The following is a 24,021-nucleotide window of genomic DNA, read 5'->3' on the forward strand; positions in this document are numbered from 1 at the left end:
GTAGTTGACATATATACTCGGTGTTTCTTCCTGGATGCGTGTTTGTTAAGATTTGAATAAAGTCTGGATATTTTATATCCACTATTTTTCTGTGTGCCTGTTCGTTCGATGACTTGATGGTTTTAAATTCGCTGCAGATGCGACTGCGTGTCTCACCAGTCCAGTGACGTTAATTAGTAACGCGTTTCTCTCATATCACTTCTTTCAGTAGTTCCAAACCAGTAATCTGATTAAAGTTACTCCGTCATTACTAAACCTCAACGTTGCATCACTTTTCTCCTTTTACTTTGTGCTTTTCTCCCGGCTCAGACTTTGTGGAAACAAATGCGACGCACAACCATTTCAAAATAAAATGACACCACAGAACATCCAGGTAATATAAAAAAAAACATTTTTAATAGTTTCAACATTCGGATGAGGATAATTTTATTCTATTTTTTTATTCTTCTATCTTACACTGCGTTCCTCTTGGTGACCGAGAGATGACATTTCCAAAAGAAGGCATTTCCTCTTTTCCTCCAAACGTCTAATCAGAGTTCACAGCATCACTACAGTTTGACACAGAGAAATGTCTGAAGATTCTTTTTCCCTTTTGGCCCCGTCACGATGAAATTAAACTGAAGCAGAAGACAGCGGAGGATGACGGATTCTCTGAACGTGTGCTATTTGTATTATTTGTATTTTTTATATTTTGCACATGATTGATCTCTGTTGTTTCTGCTGTGGAGAGACCCGCTGAGGATCGGCACAATTTATGGACGAGTTTAACAGAGAAGAAGAAGAAGAGTTAAATGCCTCTCCACTCCACAAAGATTGATCTATTCATTTATTTAGAAAATAAAATAAATACAAGCACATTGATATAGGACCAAAATGAGACACTTTTCATCGGTTGTTAAAAAGCATGCTGCCGGATCCACAGGACAATGTCAACCCCCCCCAATAAACTCATTATTCATTTTTTTTTCTAACACCCCTGCACCTTCTGACATTTGTCAACGACACACACACACTCACACTCACAGACACACACACACACACACACACACACACACACACAATCTGCCTTCACCACGAGCTACCGTCGGTACATTCCACCTATTCAAGTAGAAAAAAGGCCTTCGTATTGAATTTCAGCACTCGAAGTTTCGCTGCAGGACTGAAAACTGTGCGTGGAGTTTCTCCGCTCGACACGGCCACTGTCAATAAAGTTGAGTTTGACGGTATTACTCTTTGTTGCAGCCTTAATCTGAAACCCTTTAAGTACAAAACGACCTCAGCAACAGCCACAGTTTAGGCTCCTTCCCTGAATGTTCCGTCTCAAGGAGAAATTCATGCAGTTCTCAACACGAGGAGTCAATTTTTAAAGGTGTTTTCAAACTAAATTAGAATTAACAGCTTTTCTTGATATTTAATGCAGCATTTCTGCATTTCTTCTGAAGCCAGTCGAGTAAAAAAAAAAAACAGTTAATTTGGGAACATATTTGGCGTCATCAGTGACGTCGTCGTTCGTGTTGGTGCGTTCACGCGGACAGGAAGTCGTAAAGGGGGAACCGGGAGGAAGCGTTACCACGGCAACAGAAAAAGTCGAGACGCCAGAAAACTTGTTTGTCCGTCCAGAAAAGTTACTGAAGTTGGTTCTGCTCCTCCTCTGACCTTAACTTGAGATTCACAGGCTGAAGATACAAGAACAGAAGCGGCCAGACGAGATAATCGCCTCATGTTGTTCGCGAACCTTCATGCTGAGGCTTTAGATCAGGGGCGTCAAACTCATTTCAGTTGAGGGGCCACATCAACCTAACCTGACCTCTGGAGGCCCAACAAGTCAAACATAACATATTAAACTGCAGATATGGACAAATGCAAAGTCTTTCCTTCATTTGATCCTTTTGTAACTGCAAGAATTTGTCTATTCTGAAATTTACATATTAAAGCTAATCAGATATTATTATATTTGCAAAAACGAAACAATGTCTGTATCTGGATATCGTATTTTTATTCAGGATTAAAACAATTTGTCATCATCTGGAAAGTTTTTTGAGTTTATGTGTCTAAAGTATCATTTCACGTAAACTGGACACCTTTATTGTGAAAGGTGTTGCGTCATGTGACCTCCACAGATGCATTAATTAATTCTGACCGATGGCGGTATTGAATGTCATTTTTGCCAATCCAGTGTTTTTAGATCAGCCTCTGTCAGTTTTCCTATTTATACTTTAAAAAAATGTAAATCCCATGGCGGGCCGGATTAGATCGTCTGGCGGGCCGCTTCTGGCCCCCGGGCCGCATGTTTGACACCCCTGCTTTAGAGTGAATCTTTTTTTTTTTTTGCTCACGTCCTTCAGCGAGGGACTTTCTGCCGGGACACTTAAATGAGACGTTCTTAAACCGAGGACGTGTTTCTGAGCCGACCCCCAAACGGAATCCCTGCAAATCCGCCCGAGTTTCCTGCAAAAGGTTGTGCAAATCCACAGAAAGCTTGTTTCTAAACGAACCATTAAAAAAATAAGACAATTTGAAGGTTTTGTTGTTTGTTTTTTTTTCTCTTTAGGTGAAATGACACAACGACAAAAAGCAAAAAAGCGGGATCTGAGGGGTTTCGTACGAACTGCTTGGGTTTTTAATTTTTTTTTTTTTTTATAAACCGATCCAAGTGCAGCGTTTCGTTTTCTCTGTGCAAAGTTGATGATATTCTGAGTGAACGTGGAATTATTGTGCTGGAAATGACAATATTATAATATTAGTAGTAATCATGTTTTATAGTCTTCAATACATTATTTGTATCTATATATATATATATCTATATATCTGATGAATGCCTCCCCTTGTCAGTATATACACCACAACACGTATGTACAGAAGGAATTTACAAGCGTCCAGCGAGTGGGGAGGCTCTCCGGCTCTCGGGACAAAGAGGAAAAGTCGTACAAACGTGGCGAGGTCAACGACGAAACCCACCGCAAGGCAAAGAGCGCACTGCTGCTAACCTGGTTAACTAGTCTCTCCCCCTCCCCTGAAATCAACCGGCCGCTCCAGCAGATTCTGGTCCCGTGTTTCAATACTTCTTTTTTTTTTTTTTTTTGCTTTTTAAAGTCTTTTTTTTAAATCCTCAGACATGGTTCATGTGCAGCGGAAACAATCACAGCTCCCCATACTTAGTAAAAAGTATATATCTGTATAAATACTCTCATCAAAATAAACACATGTACACAAATCTTTTGCACTTGCCTCTTGGTTCATGAATACAGAGCAAACAAAATAAAAAAAATATCGAGGTTCCCGTGAACCGACGGAGACGGGAGGGAATGAAGCTGGCAGGAAAAAAAACCAAAAACCAAAAAACAAAGTTCCAAACAGAGCAGCACCTTTTTTTTTTTTTTCTTTTTCCCCCTCTGGAGTCTGAAAACACGGGACTTGGGCTTTTCACGGTTTCTACGGTTTCGTCTCACATGAAGTCTGGAGTGCTCCAACTCAACATCACAATTCACCACAACAAAGGAACAAACTGGGCTTGGATGAACAGATGAACAGATGAAGGGGTGAAGGGGTGACAGGAGCCCATTGTTTAATATCTTAAACAGGTTTTCTGATGGTTGTTCCTAAAAATACTCCATTGCCAAACTACTTTGTGCTCATATATCACACATAAATATGCCTTGTTTTCATTTTCGAGAACAAAATACCAAAAAAGCAAAGGAGTGACAAGCTTTTTCAGCAGCTCCCCCTAGTGGCGCCGAGCTGCACGACAGTTACGAGCAGACGGAAGCGATAATCTTTCTGCTGTCGACTTGCAGTCGTTTCATCGTTTAGTCCAGTGTTTTTCAACCCCTGTGCCGCGGCACACTGGTGTTTCCGCGACAAATAGTCAGGTGTGCCGTGGGAAATTATCCAATTTCACATTTTTTTCTAAAAAAACATTTGTTCTCACAGCCGACAGTGTGTTGCAGAGTAATCATGTATAAATACTCTTCACCACTAGAGGGCAGCACATAACTTTGCCGGTGAAATGTAAAGTGACAGACGTCAGTGTGGTTAATCTCCACCTCCTGCTACCATCTTGTATCAAAGTACTGTGTCAGTGACAGTGATGGAGAAGTTTTTGAAAACCAGGATCTCAGCTCTTCATCCATCAGGTCCAGGTTTCACACTGAGGGAGTCAAAATAAAAGAAAGAAATTGGGAAATACTTTTTTTCTGTATTTATTTGATTCCTGTTGATAAAACTTCAATGAGAATGACTTTATATTGTTAATAGAGGCTACAGAGTTTAACATTTTAACATTTCCGGGTGGTGGTGTGCCTCCAGAGTTTTCCAAAGAAAAAAGTGTGCCTTGACTCAAAAAAGGTTGAAAAACACTGGTTTAGTTGAACGTGTCTCCGCAATTTAACCTCGTTAGTTCAAAACAAGCTTGTGAAATGTAATAATCTGTCAAAACCTCTTGGATAATCACAGCATTGCTCGTGTTCCTTCATTCTCATCATGGATTTCTTTAGTTTTCTTTAAAAATAAAAAAAGTAGTGGTTGAGCACTCCAGGATTCATTGGACCAAAGATTTGCTATTCTGTTTCTCAGCACAATCTTAAAATTAAAAGTCACCAACTCGGCAAAGACAAAAAAAACACAAAAACCAATGAAAGAAAGCATGTAGATCATTTATAAACTACCGGATGTCATCTCATGTGTTTTATAGCGCTCCGATGGCGTCGAGGAAACTGTCGATAAATCTCTCCCGTGGATACAAAATATGATCTGATTTGATTTATATTGTTCGTCATCTCATATACTCTGAAAATATACAGTATAAACAATAAATATCCAGTGACTGATATCCTGACTGAAGGTGTGACTTTAGCCTCTTTGCAGCCTGGTGCTTGTTTTTCCCTAAACGTCTACAAACATGCATTCTTTTTTCTTTTTCTTTTCTTTTTTTTGAAGCCCCACGACACCAACAGAGCAACGTCATAACGTACAATTAGCACATCAATTAACACTTCACGCGCTAGCAAAATATACACACACGCACACACAGTCGCACTTTCCAAAAAAAACCAAAACCCCACGTACTGGCACACTCACAGTGAACGCTCAGGTGAAACCAGAGGCGGCTGGATTTGAACCGGCAACCCAGAGGAGCCAAGCAGGAAGGAGCCGGTGGGCGGGAGGTAATAAAGACTGGACAGGAAGGAGAGCGTGCGGCTCGTATAACTGCAAAATGACACGTGTGAGGAAGGAGTTTCTGCGTGTTTTTCAACGCGTGCACGGGATTTGCACGCTTCCGTGTGAACGCGGGTTCGTGTGTCTGCGTCGGGAGCGCGAGAGGCTGCGATCCCGTCGTTTTTTTGTGTGTGCGTTGGTGGCGATCAGGACCTGCGAGTGTCTGCAGTCGCCTGCGCTTCAGTCCAGACGCTCTTGTCTTGTCTATGTGAGTCTCGCTGCCCTCAGTTTAGACTCACAGGCTCAGTTTTTATAAAGCCAGGTCCAGTTAATGAGATACACTGTGTGTAATACTTGTGTGTGTGTGTGTGTGTGTGAGAGACATTTCCAGGTCCTTCCTGCATCACAGTGACGATATACAGAGTGGAGGGCCGGGGCCTGGGAGGCTCTATGTGTTTGCATGTTCCCCCTGTGTGTGACTGAGGGATATAACACACACCTCACATTTTACACACGGATCATTTCGCCGCTATCGTAGCCGTCACGGCTGACGTTTGTGATGTTTGTTCAGTTAACACTCACTCAGCAGCAGCAGCAGTCACTCCTCCAATCACTCCTCCCAGCAGCCTGTTTCCTGTCTGTGAAGTTAAAGGCAATATTGCAAGTGAATCAAAGAAGGCAAAAAAAAAAAAAAGAAGAAGAAGGAACAACTGATGATAAATAAAACTTTTTTTTTTTTTTTTTTTTTTAAATGATCCAGCTGATCTGATGTAAAATGTCTGATCAAACGTCCCCTTCACTGACACCTCGTCAATGTGTACGTTGTTGTAGTTTTACTTCGTCGAAGTTCATTTTTTTATTTCTTTTTTTTACACGTGCGCTCCTGGAGAGGCGACGAGGAGATCCAGCCGAGGAGGTGAAAGGTCAGGCGGGTGGACGGACGGGGTGGGGTGGATGCAGCAGGGGGCACGGCGCCGGCGCCTCGACGTCGTCATAGCACCGTGCTCTCCGCCTCCGCCTCCTCCTCCTCCTCCACCTCCTCTCCGCTGGGCGTCGACTCCAGCAGCGCCACCGAGTTCCTGAAGGGGGAGATGTGGGTGAGGTCGAAGATGCCGTCCAGCTCCATGTCGATGACGGGGATGTCCAGGTTGCAGAGGGAATCTGCCGGGCGGAGAGAGAGAGAGAGAGAGCGGAGGAGGAGGTGAGCGGGAGCACAGAGGAGACGGACGGAGGGAGGGAGGAAGAAAGAGGCGGAGGCGCAGGCGGATGCAGGGTGGATGAGACAGCGTGGGGCTCAAACGTATGTGGAGAACAAAACCACAGGTCCTGTTCACAAAAAATCGAATATTTTCAAATACAAATGTACACAGTTGATGCTGATTAAGGTCAATTTATATGTATTTCTACTTTCATGGGGTCTTGTAAAGGGGGGGGGGGGGTCGTGGATGTTGGGTGAATGGCTGCGTGCAGAGCATTATGGGTGTGAATCCTGAAGGGTGGAGGGAGTCGGGGGGGGGTAGGGGGGGGGGTCTTCCCTCGGTGACACGCCCTCGTAAGCCATGCAACAGCCAGCATGCAAAGGCTGACCGGACAGGTGAGGGGAGGGGCGAGCGGAACTGGGTGGGGGTTGGAGGGGTGGGGGGGGGGGTTGGTTGGGTGGAGGCGGGGCTTTATCACAGGAACGCCTGCTTACCCTAAAAGAGCCCCTCCCACACAGACTCACACTGAACCTCCCGCCTCATACCGCTGCAGCGAGACAGTCGACAGGAAGAGGAAGAGGGTTAGAAGGCAGAGCCAATCAGAGGCCGGCGCCGCCACACAACAGAGGACGTGACGATCGACAACAAGACTCACAAAAACAGACAAATAACAACAAAAACCCCACATTTACAGAGCGCGGTAGTGCGTTTACACCAGGGAGGAACAGGTTTCATCAGTACGAGGACCTCCGGACTTAGAATCATGAGAAACATGACAGATAATATGATTAAAAAGGACTTAATAGAAATCCCTCAATCAATATGCATACATTTAATATTTCTACCTTGAAATAAATCCAGTAATAAAGTATATTCTAGTAGTTCCAGCTAGTTTCACAGAGTGTGTTGGCCTGAATTCATAAGATATTTTTGACATTTTTATACAATCTCCTTTCATTTCACTTTAATTACACTGTAAAAAAAAAATGCAGGTTTTACATACCAAAACAATATTTGGATGCAACACGTGCGTTTATTTTTTTCTCCTCCTTCGATCCATGAAACTCAGTTTGCAGCAATTGTGTACTGGGATGTTATTGCCTGGAATATTATATTTCAGTTGAATATACCTCATGGAGCTTTAGAGGAACAGGCGGTTACCTCTCGTGGACGAGCCAGCAGGGAATAAATGATGTGGTTTAACACTCTCACACTGCTGAGAGGGAAATGTAACCTGACTTGACACGTCGGGGCTCCGATCGTCAGGATTAACTGACTTTGTGGATCATTGTTGACGCTAAATCCAGACTTGGGACTTAAAAAGAGACAGTGTGTTACCTGTGGACATGCTCTCTCCGGGGGACAGGCCATCCAGCAGGCCCGAGGCGTGCTCCAGGGGCTGGGGGCTGGTGCCGGGCGTGGAGGGGGGCTGAGGCGGGGGCAGGTTGGGCCTCTGGCGGGGCGGCTTGGGCGTGGGCCGGGCCTTGGTGAGGGTGCCGGCCAGCGAGGGCGGAGACGAGAGGGACGGCGTGGTGGCCATCTGGATCTGGCTGGGCGAGCCGATGGTGGCGTAGCCCTGCGGGTAGCTGAAGCCGTACGGGGACGGCGTGCTGGGGGGGGTGGGCGACAGGCTGACCGGGGAGGGCTGGCCCGTCGACTGGTCCGACATGGCTCCCGTCTGGCAGTAGGGGACTTTGGGGGGGATCGGGGCCAGCTTCTTGGCTGCGGGGAGAAAAAAAACAACGCTGAGTGAAGTGGACTGATCCAGGTGTCAAATGACCGTTTGGAGCTGAACGTGACAAGATTTCAGTCACTGTCATCGTATGTGCTGCTTCGTGTCCAGTTTCTGCTCTGAAGCTGCAGATATGATGAGAATAATTCCGTTTTTATTATTGTTAACTGTTGCTTGAGTTCAACAGTTTATCTTCATACAATCCTATTTAACCTGCTTTAATCCTTCGCGTTGAGAAAAACGATGGTCAGTGAACCTTTTACACAGTTTGATCACGAAAGAGACATTTTTATTACAGATTCTCATCATTCAGCTCTTGCTTGACGTTGCTTTTTGTTGTTGTCTGCCGTTTTCCCTCCACATCTCAGACACACGCAGTTGAAGCAGAATCATTAGCAGTGAAATAAAGTGGATCTGGTCACAGAATTCTACTGTTTCTACAAGACTTTTCTCTTTTTGGTTAAAGTTAGAAACAAAAAATTGAAAATCGTCGGGTGTGATGCATATTTTAAGTTGACGTGATATTTAAACGCCGTTTTACTTGGATTTGCGACTATAAACTGTAAAGAAATCAATTGGAAAGATTTTATACTGTGTGATAAAACTTGTGAAAATGTTTTGGTTTTCATGCATGTGGTTTTGCAGAAGCAACACGGCTGAAGAGGCCTTCATTACCTCTCCTCAGGGAGTGTGGACTGTGCTCGGAGTGTGGAGACTGTCCACTAGAGGTCACTGTTTGCAGCCCCTTCTGCCCGATCACTGGCGACAGCTCCTTGTTCTTCAGGGTGCTGAAGAGACACAGGGAAGAAGAAAGTGCACGCAGTTAACGACACATTTCTCCAGCGTTCGTCACGTCCCGGCGTGTTGAATAAAATGAGCCACGCATGTGATTTGATGTCGAAACGGTCCGATGCGATGCAGGCGATGCGGCAAAAGCAGCTCCGGGTCGCCCCAAAACAACAAACTGGTGGTTTGATGGTTTGTCTTCTGTTTACAGTGCCGTGCAGGCGAGATGAACATGAGGAACAAGGCCGGTGTTATGAGGAGTTTTGCTGCACTGCTGAACGGTGTGGTGCGGTGCAGTTAAAAGCCGCTCTCTGGAGACGCCTCATTAACTCCAACAGGCTGCGACAGATTTACTTTTCAAGACTGAAACACAGAGTCACTTGGACATTTGACACGTTGGGCAACTTTAACCAAAGTTGTGCACAATGGAGGCTCATTTACCACGAATATGAAGGTCACGAACAGTTGATCTTCAGTCTCTCACCTGTTTATTGTTTCACAACTTAAAAAAAACTTAAAATCACAACTAATCCAGTTCTGATCAGGTTTTCTACCAGTAGATTGGGATGCAGAGCTTTGAGCGCTCAGACTCCTCTCACCTGCAACCAGATCCCAGTTTCAGCTGAGTTTTGAAGGTTTGGCTCGTGAAAACGGCTTCTTTTCTGCATTTTCATTTCAGAAAAGTTACTAATACTCTAGTCACTAAGTCTCTCTCTCTCTCTCTCTCTCCCCGACTCTCACAGTCAAGCCTTAAAGCAGTGCTCCTCCTCTTTACGTTCTGCTAAAGTTCACACACACAACAATCAACATCCTGTATCGTCCTGCTACGCGTGCAGAACTCTGCGTAACACCGGGGGGGATCAACAAACAGGCAGTTCCGCTGCCTGACGGTCCGTCCTGGTCCTGCGACCAGCAGGTGATGACGGATGAATGAGTGAAGCGTCCGCCGCGCTCCCTCGTCGCCATCAAACACATCACTGATGATCGCGGCTCTGCCGTGTCGCTTTTCCTCTGTTCAAAGGTCGGACCTCTCGCGGTGACTCATTAACACCCACTTTTACAAACCATGTTCACCGAAAGCTGTGAATTTCCTTTGTTGCCATGGCAACTGCCTCCCGAATATCCTGGCAACATGGAAAGTTGGAATTAAAGATGGATGTGATGATGGAATTCCTAAAGAGCATTGATCTGTATGACTGACAGGCACAAGCCAGCGGAGGAGGAGGAAGAGGATGCTATGAGGCGCACCTCTCCCCCCCCCCCCCCCCGGTTCTCTGATGATGAGCCCTAAAAGATCCAGTTCACGAAATCACCACAGTGGATCGCACGATGTCGCCCGGATGCTCCGCCTGACACAACCTGGTGGCGCCGACCTGCTTCCTCCACCTTCAGACCAACGCTGACCACCGAACACGTGAATATATACAACGTGTGAACAGCGATGATTCAATTCTGATTTAAACCCTCAAAGTCTCCATAAAAAAAAATTTTACGATGTAAGCAGATTGCACAAGTTCATCCAAAAGGTGAATAAAAACAAAGGGAAAGCAACATTTAATAAGACTTCCAGATGTGTGTACGGAACTGGACGACGCAGCTTGGAGGAGTGGCAGCGTTGGTGTGTCTTAATCACATCCGTCCACCGTTCAGCCCCCCCACCCTCACCCCCACCCCCCCCACCCCCTGTGTCTCTGGGGTGTCGTCCTCTGTGTGTGAGCTGTGGTGGAAGTACAGCAGGAAGCTCCGGCTCTGCATTTACCTCGTCAGCTTGGCTCCTCTCTCCCGGCTGCAGGCACAGGCGGCCCACGGAGGGGGAGCAGAGAGGGGGGCGTTGGGGGGTTTGGGCGAGCCCAGGAACAGGTCGTGGCGGGTGAGGACGAGGGGGGGTTTGATGTAGAGGGCGGAGCCGTTGGGCTCGGGGGCGGCATGCGTGGCGTCGGGCAGGGAGGCGTGTCGGGGCAGGTGCAGGGAGCTGGGTTTGGGGTTCGAGTTCACGTCAAGCGGCTGGGGGGACGGGGACAGGGGGTGGGGGGCCGGCGGGGGCGGGCTGTACCCGGAGCGGCGGGGCGGGGGGGACGGGCCGGGGGGCACGGACTCGGGGGTGGGGGCGACGGGACGCATAACCGGAGGTGCTCGGGTGTAATGGTGCTGGTGAGGGAGTGAGAAGGACGAGCAAGAGGAGGAGGAGGAGGAAGAGGAGGAGGAAGGGTAAGGGGGGGGGGGGCCTCTCCTCCTCGGGGGAGGGGTAGGCGTAACAGGAGTCCGACCAATTGGAGGACGCATCGTCTGAGCTGCAATGATAAAAATATGAGTGTTTGAAGGGGAACTGAGCGGTAAAAGCGTCAGTGACACAGTTTCAGGGGCGTTGAGGTCGTCGAGCGGAACGTTTAGGTTTTGGTTTCTTTTAACATCAAGTGACTATCGATCAATGTAAAGAAGAAGTGAGGGCTCCGGAGGGAACAGCATGAATGAAATAAAAAAACAACAAAAAAACAAGAACGTGCTGGTGAGAAGCTCAGGAAAGAAAGCAGAGAGTCAGTCACCTCATCCATTGCAGGGCCTTGCGACAATGGACTGATATGCTGCTAATGATGCTCGGACTGATGGCAAAAACAAAAGAGAAGAAGTCGTGCTCATGCAGCAATGACTCAGTACTGAACCAGCAATACACCTTAACCCCCCCCCCCCCCCCCCCCCCCCCCCCCACACACACACACACACACACACACATATCCAAAACCTATGATGAGGCCCAATCCCAGCATCCAGTTTAAAACCACCAGGTATGTTCATGATGGGGACGATTGACGGTGTGAAGGCTCCATCGATGGTTTCCACAGTTCCCAGGTCTGTGGTTTTCTCGCAGCATTCGGCCGCTTTGGAAGTCGTGATGTACTTTAATTCTTTTGTCTGCTGGTTGATCTTGGAGAAACTTAGTTTGTCTGCAAATTTCACAAAGTCACATTGTGCGGTTTCCTCCCTCGGTCCAAAACCACGCATGTGAGATGACGCTAAGGGTCCGTCCACACCAGGAACCAGGTTCACCTGAACCAGATGTTTCTGGCCTGTCGTCCACACCAGGAACCTGGTTCACCTGAACCAGATGTTTCTGGCCTGTCGTCCACACCAGGAACCTGGTTCACCTGAACCAGATGTTTCTGGTCTGTCGTCCACACAAGGAACCAGGTTCACCTGAACCAGATGTTTCTGGCCTGTCGTCCACACGAGGCGGTTATAGAAGCGTGAAAACAGCTTTTTTTGAACACGGGTCCAAGAGTGGGGAAATTCTAAAACCCCCGCTCATACCGTTGAACCCCTCAGGATGGAGACGGCAAGGACGATCATCCCCCACCTCTTCCCTCCACCGCGGTCCGTGATGTCATCAAATCGCCACAACAATCAGGGACTAAAAGCTCCGGTCGAGCTGCAGAAGCTACTGACGCTAGCAGCAGGGCCATAGACCTATAGAACTAGAGTTATATAGAGGTTTACGAGCAGGAATCTACTTCTAAATTTCTATGTGCTATGGACCCTAAATGGCCCTGAGGTGTGAATATTAGTGTGTGAGTGTGTTTATCTGTCTGTGATGAACTGCTCACCTGCCCAGGTCAACCTGTCCTCACCCACAGTTAACTAGTTAGCTAGTGAGTTACCCTGTACGGGATACGAAAGTATAGAAGATGGATGGATGTGTTTATGTTTGTTAGTTGTGGAAGGACTTCAGGCTAACTCTTGGATATAACCAGAATTTCTGAGATTTGTAAGCGACTTTCAATTCCTGCTAAACGTTTCTTCTCGCTGACCTGTTGTGGCTCCGGGTTTAATCCTTGGTCTGGGTTTAATCTGGGTTCTGGGATTGGGCCGGAAGTGAAGACTTCACTTCCACATGATGTACGTCTCACTGCTACATGATGAAATAATCCCAACATGACCGTTGAAATCCCAAGCTGGGAAAACATCAATACACACAACAGTTTGTAGGGACGAGCTCATCGGGGAGACGTCAGGGTTGACCCATGGGGGGGGAGTGGCGGGGGTGGGGGGGTAACTGGGGGCAGAGGGCGCCGCTCTGGTGTCGGTTGCAAGGTGCAGCAGCAGCAGCAGCGGCGGCGGCGGCAGCAGCAGACGTGGCGACGAAGCGGCAGCAGCGGGCGAGGAGGGGGAGGCGGGGGCTGTGTTCGGGGGGAGGGGGGAGACGGGGGCGGTGATGCGGGAGGACGGGACACATCAAGCCTTACCTGGCTCGGTCGCTGTTAGTGGGAGGAGGGGTGGGGGAGGGGGAGAAATCCCCCGGCTGCTCGGGGGCGAGCGCGTCGATGGGCGGGGTTGGGGGGTGCACGCACGGCGGCGTGGAGGAGGATTTGCGCGTGGACGACGAGCCGCGGCGCGACACCCAAGTAGTGTCCATCACCCTGACTCCCATGCTGCAGTGGGACAGAGAGGCACAGCCAATCAAATCACAGGAGGGGGTGGGAGGGTGTGGGGGTGGTGGTGGTGGGGGAGGGGGTGCCGGGTTTCCATCAACTTTCCTCCGCCGTCGACACGGCGAGCAGCCGAGTCCGATCAGGGTTTACGATCCTCGACATGCAGGGAACAAGGAGCTCTTCATCTCCGGGGTTTTAATGAGGAAGACGAGGATGAAGAGGACGGAGCCGGAATGTTTCTCCAGCGGACGAGGGAAACACTCCATTACACACCAAGACTAACCTTTATACACGAGAAGGACAATAATAACCGGCGTTGACAGCACACACACACACACACACACACACACACACACACACACACACACACACACACACACACACACACACACACACACACACACACACACACACACACACACACACACACACACACACACACACACACACACAGAGCTCCTTACCAGAGTACTGTTGTCATTTTTGGTTTATTTTTTAATTTATTTTATTTCATTTGAATTCATTTAATTTATCTAATTTAATACTGTGGAAATGTATCTATTATTGCTTTTAGAAAATTGACTCAAACTTTACTGAACCTTTTTTTTTTCCCTGCACTGCAAATCATTTAAGCACTCGCCAACATTTGAATTGGTACGTTTATATTTTTAAAAATTATTTTACCAATTGTTATTATTCCTTGAATTTACAGTATAATCTTCAATCTTAGATTTGAAAATGTTATTTCTTATTAAAATGTACTTGCTGCAGGGACAGATGATTTCATGATGATTTCCCATAAGATGGAAACACAAAATTTATTTGGGCTACATTTTCTTGCAGTGTGATAAGGTGATCAAAATCTATGCAAAATGTGAAAATATAGGGCTTGATTTCATGAGGAGCTCTTACATAAAGTTAATTAAATTGCTCTCTTCAGTTAGTCAGTTTTCAACACAAAAAGTGACGTAATCATAAACAACGCAAAGGATTCAGAGCTAAATCACAATAATCTTTTAGTAGAAAATCATTCCAGTGCTCCAACCACACTCCCTGGGTAGTGTGTGTTGTATTTGTACACATCTTTATATGTAAAATCTTTTAGTGGATCAGGCCCGTCGTTTTAAGAATTGGAAAAAAGTAAAATTGTAATTTTGTATACTTTTGCCTCTTTCTCGGTATCTGCCCTGTTGTGACGTGTCCACGGTTACCATGACGACAGAGGTTTGGTTCATTCACACATGCTTGACGACCGCATAACGAGCCAACCACGAAGAAATCTACCTATTTCAACTGAAATCGTCATATTACATTGTTGAAAAGCCAACGCTCACGGCTACCGTGACGACAAAGGTCCAGAACCTCCAGTTTTGTCCACAAGTTCACAGTTTGTGGTTGATGATGATGGAAGGAAACGTCCCGTGATGGACAAAACGGCATGAGAGCCGTCCGGTGAGACCATTCAAACAGCGTGGGGGGAGAGGAGTGTGTGGGGCGTGGGGGGGGGGGGGGGGGGTAGCAGGAGGAAACTTTTTACTCTAATATGAGGAGAAACACGGGAACCGACGGAGACGAGGGACCTTTGTACCGCCGCACGTTCAGGTGGAACCAGTCGGTCCGGCAAGACGCTGTTCCAGTGAACACAGAGAGCTTTGTTCCCCCCACCCCCACCCCTCCCTCACCCCTCCCTCCACCCACCCACCTGTTAGCGAACATCCACCTGACAACACTGAACTGAAGGAGTGGAGGGGTGTTTTTACACACACACACACACACACACACACACACACACACACACACACACACACACACACACACACACACACACACACACACACACACACACACACACTGCAGATGACAGACGGCTGCTGTCACGGCGCAGCAGACAGGTGAGTGATGCGAGGATGAGGAGGAGGAGGAAGAGGAGCGATACTGTACCTTTGTATCTTCCTAATGCTGCGTTGTCAAAAGAGAGACAGGCACAGTCGTTGTAAACTTTGAAGCAGGATTTCTCGGGTGAGACTCACTTACTTCAACAACCACACAGATAATTAGTGCGAGTTACTCTAGCTCCAATTAGGTCAATATCTCCATAATTATTAAAAATGCAGTCCGTCAAGATGAAAGACAGTGAATTTTTGAATAATTCTAAATGTACTTTACAACACTTCATTTAATTCCGCCTGGAATTAATTAATTAAATTCTTTAAAGCACCTTATGAGCAGAAATGATCAAGTTAAAGCAGCACATTAGATCCACTGAAAAGGGGACATTTTAGATTTTACAATCACCTTTTTGTAGGAAAGAAAAACACGCAAATGTAGTTTCTATGTGATGGTTTAAAAAAAACAAAACAGTGTAAAACGTGTAAATCTCCAAGGTTTCTTGCGGTTCGGAGGAGATTCGTCACCACGACTGTGATTCCAACGTGAATCCAGACAACAACCTCCTTCAAAAGTCGGCCGTGCAGCTCAGTTTTACAGAGAAAGACCCGGTACAATCAACATCGTCTTATATCCATAACCAATACAGTAACTTTAACCACATCACAGAGGTTTGTTTGATTAAGGTTTGGACGTTAAATCAACAGAACACTGATCTAAAATCCAGGCGTGTCAGAAAAATGCATCAAACGTAAAACGTGAAACTGTGTGGAGGCTGTGCGGGGAGCCGAGCCGGGATCACAGTGTTTCTCCTGGAGGCTGAGCCGTATTGATCAGCGACACCCGGTGCAGGTTTAATTAGCCGAGCGGCTCCTGGTCCCCCGAGCCGCAGAGCTCCGGCTCCCCGCCGGGCCCGATAAGACCCGGGGCGAATTAAAGCAGCCGAGAAAGATACTCAGACAGACACAGAGAGAGAGAGAGAGGAAGAGAGAGAGAGAGGGGAATAGAGAGAGAAAGAGAGAGAGAGAGAGAGAGCCAGTGGCTGGTTTTCAGCTAATCCTCCTCCTGCACAAGCTCCGGGATCATTTCACGGGCTAAATGTCGGCACCGAACTCGTCGCCCGCTCGTCTTGATTCTGCGCCGCGACGGAAGGTGAGGGGGGAGGAGCCACATCTCCTCGCCGTCACCGACACCTCACAGTGAAATCAGCTTCTGGCTGAGGTCAGAGGTCAGAGGTCGCAGGAAACTGTTTTCTCAGCCCGTCAAACTGAAGAGGCTCGGCCTCCTCCTCCTCCTCCTCCTCCTCCTCCTCAGTAGTCCTCCAAAAGAGGCGGAGGACTACTGACGGACTCCGAGGTGGACGGACATGACGCCCCGAGTCAACACCCGGAGGTCAAAGGTCAAACACTGATTCCAATGGAAGGAGGACACTGGACCCGACTGCTCATTTACTGGCCTCCATTCAAAATAACTATAATAAAATATAGTAAAATAAGTCTTTTTTTGACTTCTGTTGTGATTTTTTACTTTTGTATTTGTGTTTTAACTTTTGTATTTGTGTTTTATCTTTTGTATTTGTGATGTAATGTTTGTATTTGTGATGCAACTTTTGTATTTGTGTTTTATCTTTTGTATTTGTGATGTAATGTTTGTATTTGTGATGCAACTTTTGTATTTGTGTTTTAACTTTTGTATTTGTGATGTAATGTTTGTATTTGTGATGCAACTTTTGTATTTGTGTTTTATCTTTTGTATTTGTGATGTAATGTTTGTATTTGTGATGCAACTTTTGTATTTGTGTTTTAACTTTTGTATTTGTGTTTTAACTTTTGTATTTGTGCTGTAACTTTTGTATTTATGTTTTAACTTTTGTATTTGTGATGTGACTTTTGTAAAATTTGTATTTGTGATGTAACTTTTGTATTTGTGTTTTATCTTTTGTATTTGTGATGTAAAATTTGTATTTGTGATGCAACTTTTGTATTTGGGTTTTAACTTGTGTATTTGTGATGCAACTTTTGTATTTGTGTTTTAACTTTGTATCTGTGTTTTAGCTTTTGTATTTGTTTTCTAGCTTTTGTAACGTTTGTATTTGTGATTCAACTTTTGTAACGTTTGTATTTGTGTTGTAGCTTTTGTATTTCTTTTCTAATCTATTCCCGTGCGGCACGGTGTGTTTGGTGCAGTCTGAACTTTATCGACTGTGTTGTTAAAGGGAGAGAAGAAGCGTCGTACCCGTCTTTCTTGTAGAACTCCAGCATCATGTTGTCTGTGGCGACGCTGAGCGGCCGCCGGCTCTGGTCGTTCTGCTTGCGATCCATCTGGTCCATGTCCGGAGACGGCATGGAGCTGTAGTTGGCGTTGTGGTTGGTGTGAATGGGACTGCCGTAGTTTCCCGTCACGTTGAACTCGATTTCTGCGACGGAGCAACAATCAGCGGTTTATTTCCTGCATCTCGGTTATCTGGGAGGGAAATCTTAATCCTCGAGAAGGCCTTGTGTCTGCGGTTTAATCCGCCCTCACCTCCGGGGAAGAACCAGTCGGCGTGCTGGATTATGGGCTCGATGATGCCGACGATCTGCAGGGAAACCGTCGTCATCATCTCCGTGATGTTGCTGCAGCGCACAGAGAGGGAAGTCGTTTAGGTACGCAAAACAAAAATCCATCTGGGTCGACGGAATTCAACACCCGGAGGGTGATTAATACATTTTCACGATATCTGCGGAACAATAAATGAGGATATTACAGTCGTATATCGAAGATCTGGCCTGTTTAACCACTAATGAAAAGCTGAGGAGGGATGAAGAGGTAAGATTTATCATCATCATCATCATTATCGTCATTGTCACTATAATGAATGCAGACCATTCCAGGAGCCTCCAGTCTTCCAGCTGGTTTCTGCTTGTTTTCCACTACATAAAATGAAAAACAGCAAAAACAAGCCTTTTTTTTTTCCCAGGAAAATGTTTATAAAATTGTCAAGATGAAGATTGAAATCTATAAAACAGTTATTTTAACAGGCATGTGGATGGAGGATCATTAAATGATGTTATTTATTTAAAACGACAGCAACGTTAGGATCCGCTTGCTTTAAAGTTTCATCACTCTTTCATCTTTTCAGTGTCACAAAGCTCATGTCGTCGCTTTTGTGTTTGAACTTTCACATTTCAGATCTGAGGTTTGTAGATGCAGTTTTCTCTCGTTTTCCTCCTCGAGGAAGAGGCCGAGGCCGAGCTTCTGTCTGTTGGCTTCAGTCGCTAGGGTTCCCGCATGAAAAATTGATTTGTGTTCCCAACAGGAGGAGCTACAGGATAAAAACCTGCAGGGATTACTGGGGAGCCGAAGCAGAGAGGCCGGGAGGGTTGAAACCGACAAGGAATCGTCTGTTGTGGAGAGTTCTAGAGTGTACGGCACAGTATTGAATGAGGGCTCAGGAGCTTTAGGACATAACCAGTCGATGTGAAGCTCATCAGCGCGTCGTTTACTTTAAACAACAGTTGTGACGCCAAAGTTCAGACTGAAGAAAAGGCTCAAACAAAACGTGCGCCCTCACCCTTCGTTGTGGGTCCAGAGCAGGTTGGGTCCGAGGACGATGGCGATGTTTCCCGGCGTCATCTTGTTCACATCCTGGTATTCGGTTAGCTTGGAGAGGAATTTGATCAAGTACCTGTCGACGAAGGCACAGCCAGCGTGGCGGTCAGTCTGGTTATTTGGAACCGTAATTTATTCTCGCGCGTTCATCAGAACCGTTCTGGAGAGAACACTGAACATCACACGGTTGCACTGAACGGGGAGACTTTCGGCCATGTGTTCCCAATGACGCTCCGCACGAGGGTTTGTGTGAAACTATGTGGGAACTAAGAGCAGAGTCCTGCTCTGGATCTCCACCCTGAGTGGTGACGGAGGTTTTCTAACCACAGAGACTTTGGCAGTGAGTAAATCCTCAAGCTTCCTCCTCCTGCAAGCTCTTCACTAATGGCCGCCGACTCAGCTGGACGGGTCTGACAAGGTGTCCTCTGAGGACGCCCGTCTGAGAATCCCCGCTGACGAGCTCCACCACATCCTGCTCCTTCCTGTCACTTCCTGTCCCGCTTCTGATCACAGCAGTGAACTCGCTTTTATTTCCTCCATTTACAGTGTTTGTCACAGTTACTGCACATGAAAGGTGCGACACCCCGAAATAAAACAAATCAATCTATCCCCCCCAAAAAAAGAAATCTGGTTTACATGCGAATACAATCAGTTATTATTATGATATTATTTGTTGGGAAACAAAAGCACTTTAGATGACTGGAGCACATGTTTCTGCTTTGGCAAGACTCACTTGAAGTTGCTGTTGTTGGCCGAGGGGAGTTTCTCACAGGCGCCCAGCAGAGCCTGAAGCCTCTTGTCTTGGTCTTGAATGCTGCAGAACGACAAGGAGAGATCGTTCTCAGGTGAGGAGGACGAAGATGAAGAAATGCTCTGGGAGGGTGGGGGGGGGGTTTACACACTTGGAGGCCTGGATCCAGTCGTTGTAGAGTTCAAAGGTCATCAACGGCTCTGGCAGCTCACGCAGGTAGGACTTCAGAGCACCTGGAGGGAGGGACGTAAAATCACTGTGAACACATGAATCTGATGCAGATCTGACTGCGGGAGCTTGTTTTTGTAATTATATATTTATATAGATATCTATAAAATGGGTATATGCCATATATTTATATAGCTGTATCATGTACTTATAAGGATATCTGTGTACAAACTACAGAATAGGTAATAAGGGGAAATTTAAAAAAATCCTTTTTTGAACAGTGTGCAGTGTTTTGTTATGAATTGACTTTTTTTTTTTTTTTTTTACTTTTTCATTCTTTTGTATGTACAAATACTTACATATTTTCTTTATACATGTTCAAAATAAAAAAAAAATGCATGCATTCATTCATTCATTCAGACAGATAATAGACGCTGGGAAGAACCAGCTGTGACCCGAGTGTCTCTCCAAGAACTCGACACGCTCAGTGATTTATTTCTGTGGTTGTTTTTTTTTTTTTAAACTGAACTCAGTGTTGCAGGAACAGAAATGCTTCCATATGTGAAGTGCAAATCTCTGCATCTCTGTACATTTCTATTTTACATTCAAATTGAATCTAAAAACCTTTCTGTAAAAAAATAAATAAATCAAGGAATAGTTGCATTTGAGGCTTTTAATAAATCTCAATCTATGCTCAGAGTCTGCCTACTTTATCCTACAATATAAAGAAAATGGTTGAATATGTCTCCGTCGTTCATGAAAAGCTTCTATTTTGTAGATAAAAAAGTGTTTTCATCCAACAGCCGCTCCGGAAAAAAAAGAAAGACAAGCCCCATCACAGGAAAGCAGAAGATCAATACCAGCCTTATAAGAGCTTGAAAGCTTTTCGTTCTTTTGTGGTCCATCACGCTTCACATTTAAAAGCACAGCAGCAACAAAAAGAGCCAGAAAGCAGAGCTGGAGATGAAGCGTCTGTCTGACAGTAATCCCGGCTATACCTGGAATTCATCACTCCGCAATCTTAGGATTTGTTTTATTTTTTTGTTTTTTTGCGCAGAAGCAAAACTGGCCCAAAACACTTTGCTTTGTCTGACTGACGGAAAAGACACGCAAACTAAATCAAAGTTTTGCTCTTGAGGGAGAATTTTTGAAAAATAAAATAGAAATATATAAACTAGAAATATATTGAAGATTTCATAAATATCTGCAGTGACTGGAAGCGATTCTGAATGCAAAACAACTATAAATCATTCAAAAACGAAAGGCTCACCTGCGATGGCGTGCGGGTCTGCAGAGTACTCCTGGACGTCCAGCACGCCGCAGTCCAGCGACGCCTTCAGCTTCTTCAGTTTGGAGGCCGAGGGCGCGATCCTGAACAGACCCTGGCAGGAGAAAAACAAAACAAAACAGGCAACGATAAGAGCGAGACGATCGACCGCAGGGGACGAACAGCAGCGTCGCGAAATGCTGCAAGGCCACGAGGAAAGTCACTCCTGCATGGCTTTACAACACGCCGCCGTATTGTTGCTGTGCTGCTTTAATTCAACTCGATCTCTGGAAATCATGAGTCGAGAGAAATACTCAGAAAATAAATAACCCATAAACTTGAAGGCGCAGTGTGGCTCACCCTCGCCGTGAACATCTACTGTCATATAATAAATACACACAGTGGTGTCGTTTTAATTGTAGACCAAATATAAAACTTGGGGGAAGTTGCCTCCTCCTGTATCAACTAAAAGGTTTTCACACGAGGGATGGTTAGCTTGTTTTAATTAAATGTGTTTCCCCGTGTGCAGAATTGAAAAGCCGGCATAAATAAGAAGCAATTTATTCATCTAAAAACACATTCTCCTTTTGTTCTGTTACTTTTGCGGATGTGTGCCCCTCAAAGAGACATGATTAGTGCACTTTGTGGCTAAAACTTCCATTGTGCGCAACAAATGTGATATTAAATCTAATTAAACGGCGGTTTGATGCAGAGCGATCGGAGGCACGTCGCCACTTTCATATCACACATTAAGGATTATTTGTTTCGGGCCTCGGGTAAACACTGTTGTACTGGACCTCTTTTGACTTCTGCTGGGTAATTAAGACTCGGCTGGACACGCTGTGTGTGTGTGTGTGTGTGTGTGTGTGTGTGTGTGTTTACCTCCTCCTGCATGCCACACTCCAGCAGCATGGTGACACAGGCCTCGATGGGAAAGGCAATATCTCTCCCGCTGAGCGCTAAGTGCTCCTCTAATGGTTTCCCGTAGCACGGCTTCTCCACCCAGGTCTCTGCGAGACACACACACACACACACACAGTTACACACACACACACACACACACACACACACACACACACACACACACACACACACACACACACACACACACACACACACACACACACACACAGATTATACAGCAGCGGCCTCGGCTCTGCTTTACAGCCTCGTTACTGTCCACCGAACATCGACGCTCCGCATACTAAACAACTTCCTCTTTTTTTTAAAAAAAGAGTTGCCAAAAACATCTATAAAACTTTTTTTTTTTTTATTACATTTCAGGTGACCTTCAACATGCTGAGCACATAATTCCTCACTAACAGTTCCCAACAAGCTCCTGAAGGACACGGAGGTGTGATTATGAGATTCTGGTTGGTTTGACATTTGAGTTTCTTCGGTTTTAATGAAAAGTCCGGTAACGACTTGCAATCGTCAGTATAACATGTACTCGGATTTATATTGTCGGAAAGTGCAGGAGTGGCTGAGACGAGGGTACAAGTAAAAAAAAAAAACACTTCTCAGCACTAGTGGGATAAAACAATAGTGACCAGAAACAAAAACCCTCTGATCCGTCAGCTGCACGGAGTCACATGCTCCTCCCGGCTGAAGGTTTATCGGAACAGTCGACGACGTGCAAAGCGACAGAATCGTGAAATCTGCGGTGCGTCGACGTGAAACTCACCCTGATGAGCTTTGATCTGAGGCAGAATGCTCTGGAGCAGCTCTAATGACTTCCTGTGGTACTCTGCCTGGACCTCTATCAGCTGCATGGAGACACGCCAAAGAGGTTAGACTGTTTGTTTTTCACAGTTTGTTTGTGTATTTGCTATTCAATCAGGTCTGCACAGACGCTGCACTTACTGTCTGGAAGTAGCTTGCATAGTCAATTTCTTTGGCCACAAAACTGTACATGTCTGCCGATAACTGATCCTGGAGGGGAAAGAAAACGCACATTTTTCAAACGAGAGACAAATGAAAAAGACACAAAACCTGCATGCAAAGTGAGAGAAAGCTGTTAAAAGACGTTTTTTTCCAGCACCGTCTGCAAACATTTTAGAAGAGGAAAGCACAAGGGCCGTCAGCTGAGCCTCACTTAGTCAAAGTCCAAGTCTTGCTGAGAGAAATTCAGAAAAATAAAAAAAAGAATTATCATTAAAATCTATTTTTTAAGAGCTGCATGATGGGAGAATCCCCATAATATGATAATATTACTGCTTTTGAAGGCAAAATAACAGACTGAAATATTGAACTCGTAAAGTCCGTCTGTCTGTTGCAACCATGAGATTATTAACAATAATGTTTAGATTTTAATGAATTTTTACTTGTAGATCCTATTTATCATGAGGACAGCTTGACTGTAAAGGATCGTTATGGCGACCTCAAGTGGCCATAATGATCATGACAACAGCAATGTTGAATCAGAAGTCAGAAAGCAGGAAGTGAACAATATCCACTTTTATGATGTAAAGTCATGTTCAGCCGAATAGATTTTTAAGCTCAAGAACGTGTCAGAAATTGCTGATTAACTTTAACGCCGGCTGATTTTCAGGGCTTTTATGACTTAAAACAGGGGCGTCAAACTCATTTCAGTCGAGGGGCCACATCCACCCTAATCTGACCTCTGGAGGCCGAACAAGTCAAACATATCATGTTAAACTGCAGATATGGACAAATGTCAAAGTCTTTCCTTCTTTTGATTCTTTTGTAACTGCAAGAATTTGCCAGTCTATTCTGAAATATATATATTAAAGGAAATCAGATATTATTATATTTGAAAGAAAAAAACCCCCACAATATCTGTATCTGGATATCATATTTTTATTCAGGATTAAAACAATTTGTCATCATCTAGAAATTTGTTTTGAGTTTACGTGTCTAAAGTACAACTTCACATAAATTGGACACCTTTATTGTGAAAGGTGTTGCGTTGTGTGACCTCCACATGCGCATTAATAAATTCTGACCAAGGGCGGTTTTGAATGTCATCTTTGATGTAATTTCTACTCTATTAGCTTGGTTTTTTTATGCTTTCGCTCCTCGATCACTGTGCGGTTCTACAG

The 24,021-nt window shown here is 45.5% G+C and overlaps 1 protein-coding gene across 1 annotated transcript in view; it reads right to left on the reverse strand.

Moving 5' to 3' along the window:
* Positions 1-435: 435 nt before the first annotated feature.
* Positions 436-24,021, reverse strand: part of LOC308145333 (rho GTPase-activating protein 44-like) — a 53,180-nt gene continuing 29,594 nt past the window's right edge. Inside the window, 16 exon segments of the mRNA XM_080516724.1 lie at positions 436-6,315; positions 7,692-8,075; positions 8,761-8,873; positions 10,631-11,094; positions 11,096-11,162; positions 13,110-13,295; positions 15,237-15,254; positions 17,418-17,598; positions 17,706-17,797; positions 18,736-18,849; positions 19,507-19,587; positions 19,676-19,757; positions 20,963-21,074; positions 21,842-21,969; positions 22,644-22,725; positions 22,823-22,891. Of these exon segments, the coding sequence (XP_080372850.1) occupies positions 6,146-6,315; positions 7,692-8,075; positions 8,761-8,873; positions 10,631-11,094; positions 11,096-11,162; positions 13,110-13,295; positions 15,237-15,254; positions 17,418-17,598; positions 17,706-17,797; positions 18,736-18,849; positions 19,507-19,587; positions 19,676-19,757; positions 20,963-21,074; positions 21,842-21,969; positions 22,644-22,725; positions 22,823-22,891 (2,343 nt within the window). The 3' untranslated portion in view covers positions 436-6,145.

Source organism: Blennius ocellaris (assembly GCF_963422515.1).
Source record: "Blennius ocellaris genome assembly, chromosome: 21".
Taxonomy (NCBI): Eukaryota; Metazoa; Chordata; class Actinopteri; order Blenniiformes; family Blenniidae; genus Blennius; species Blennius ocellaris.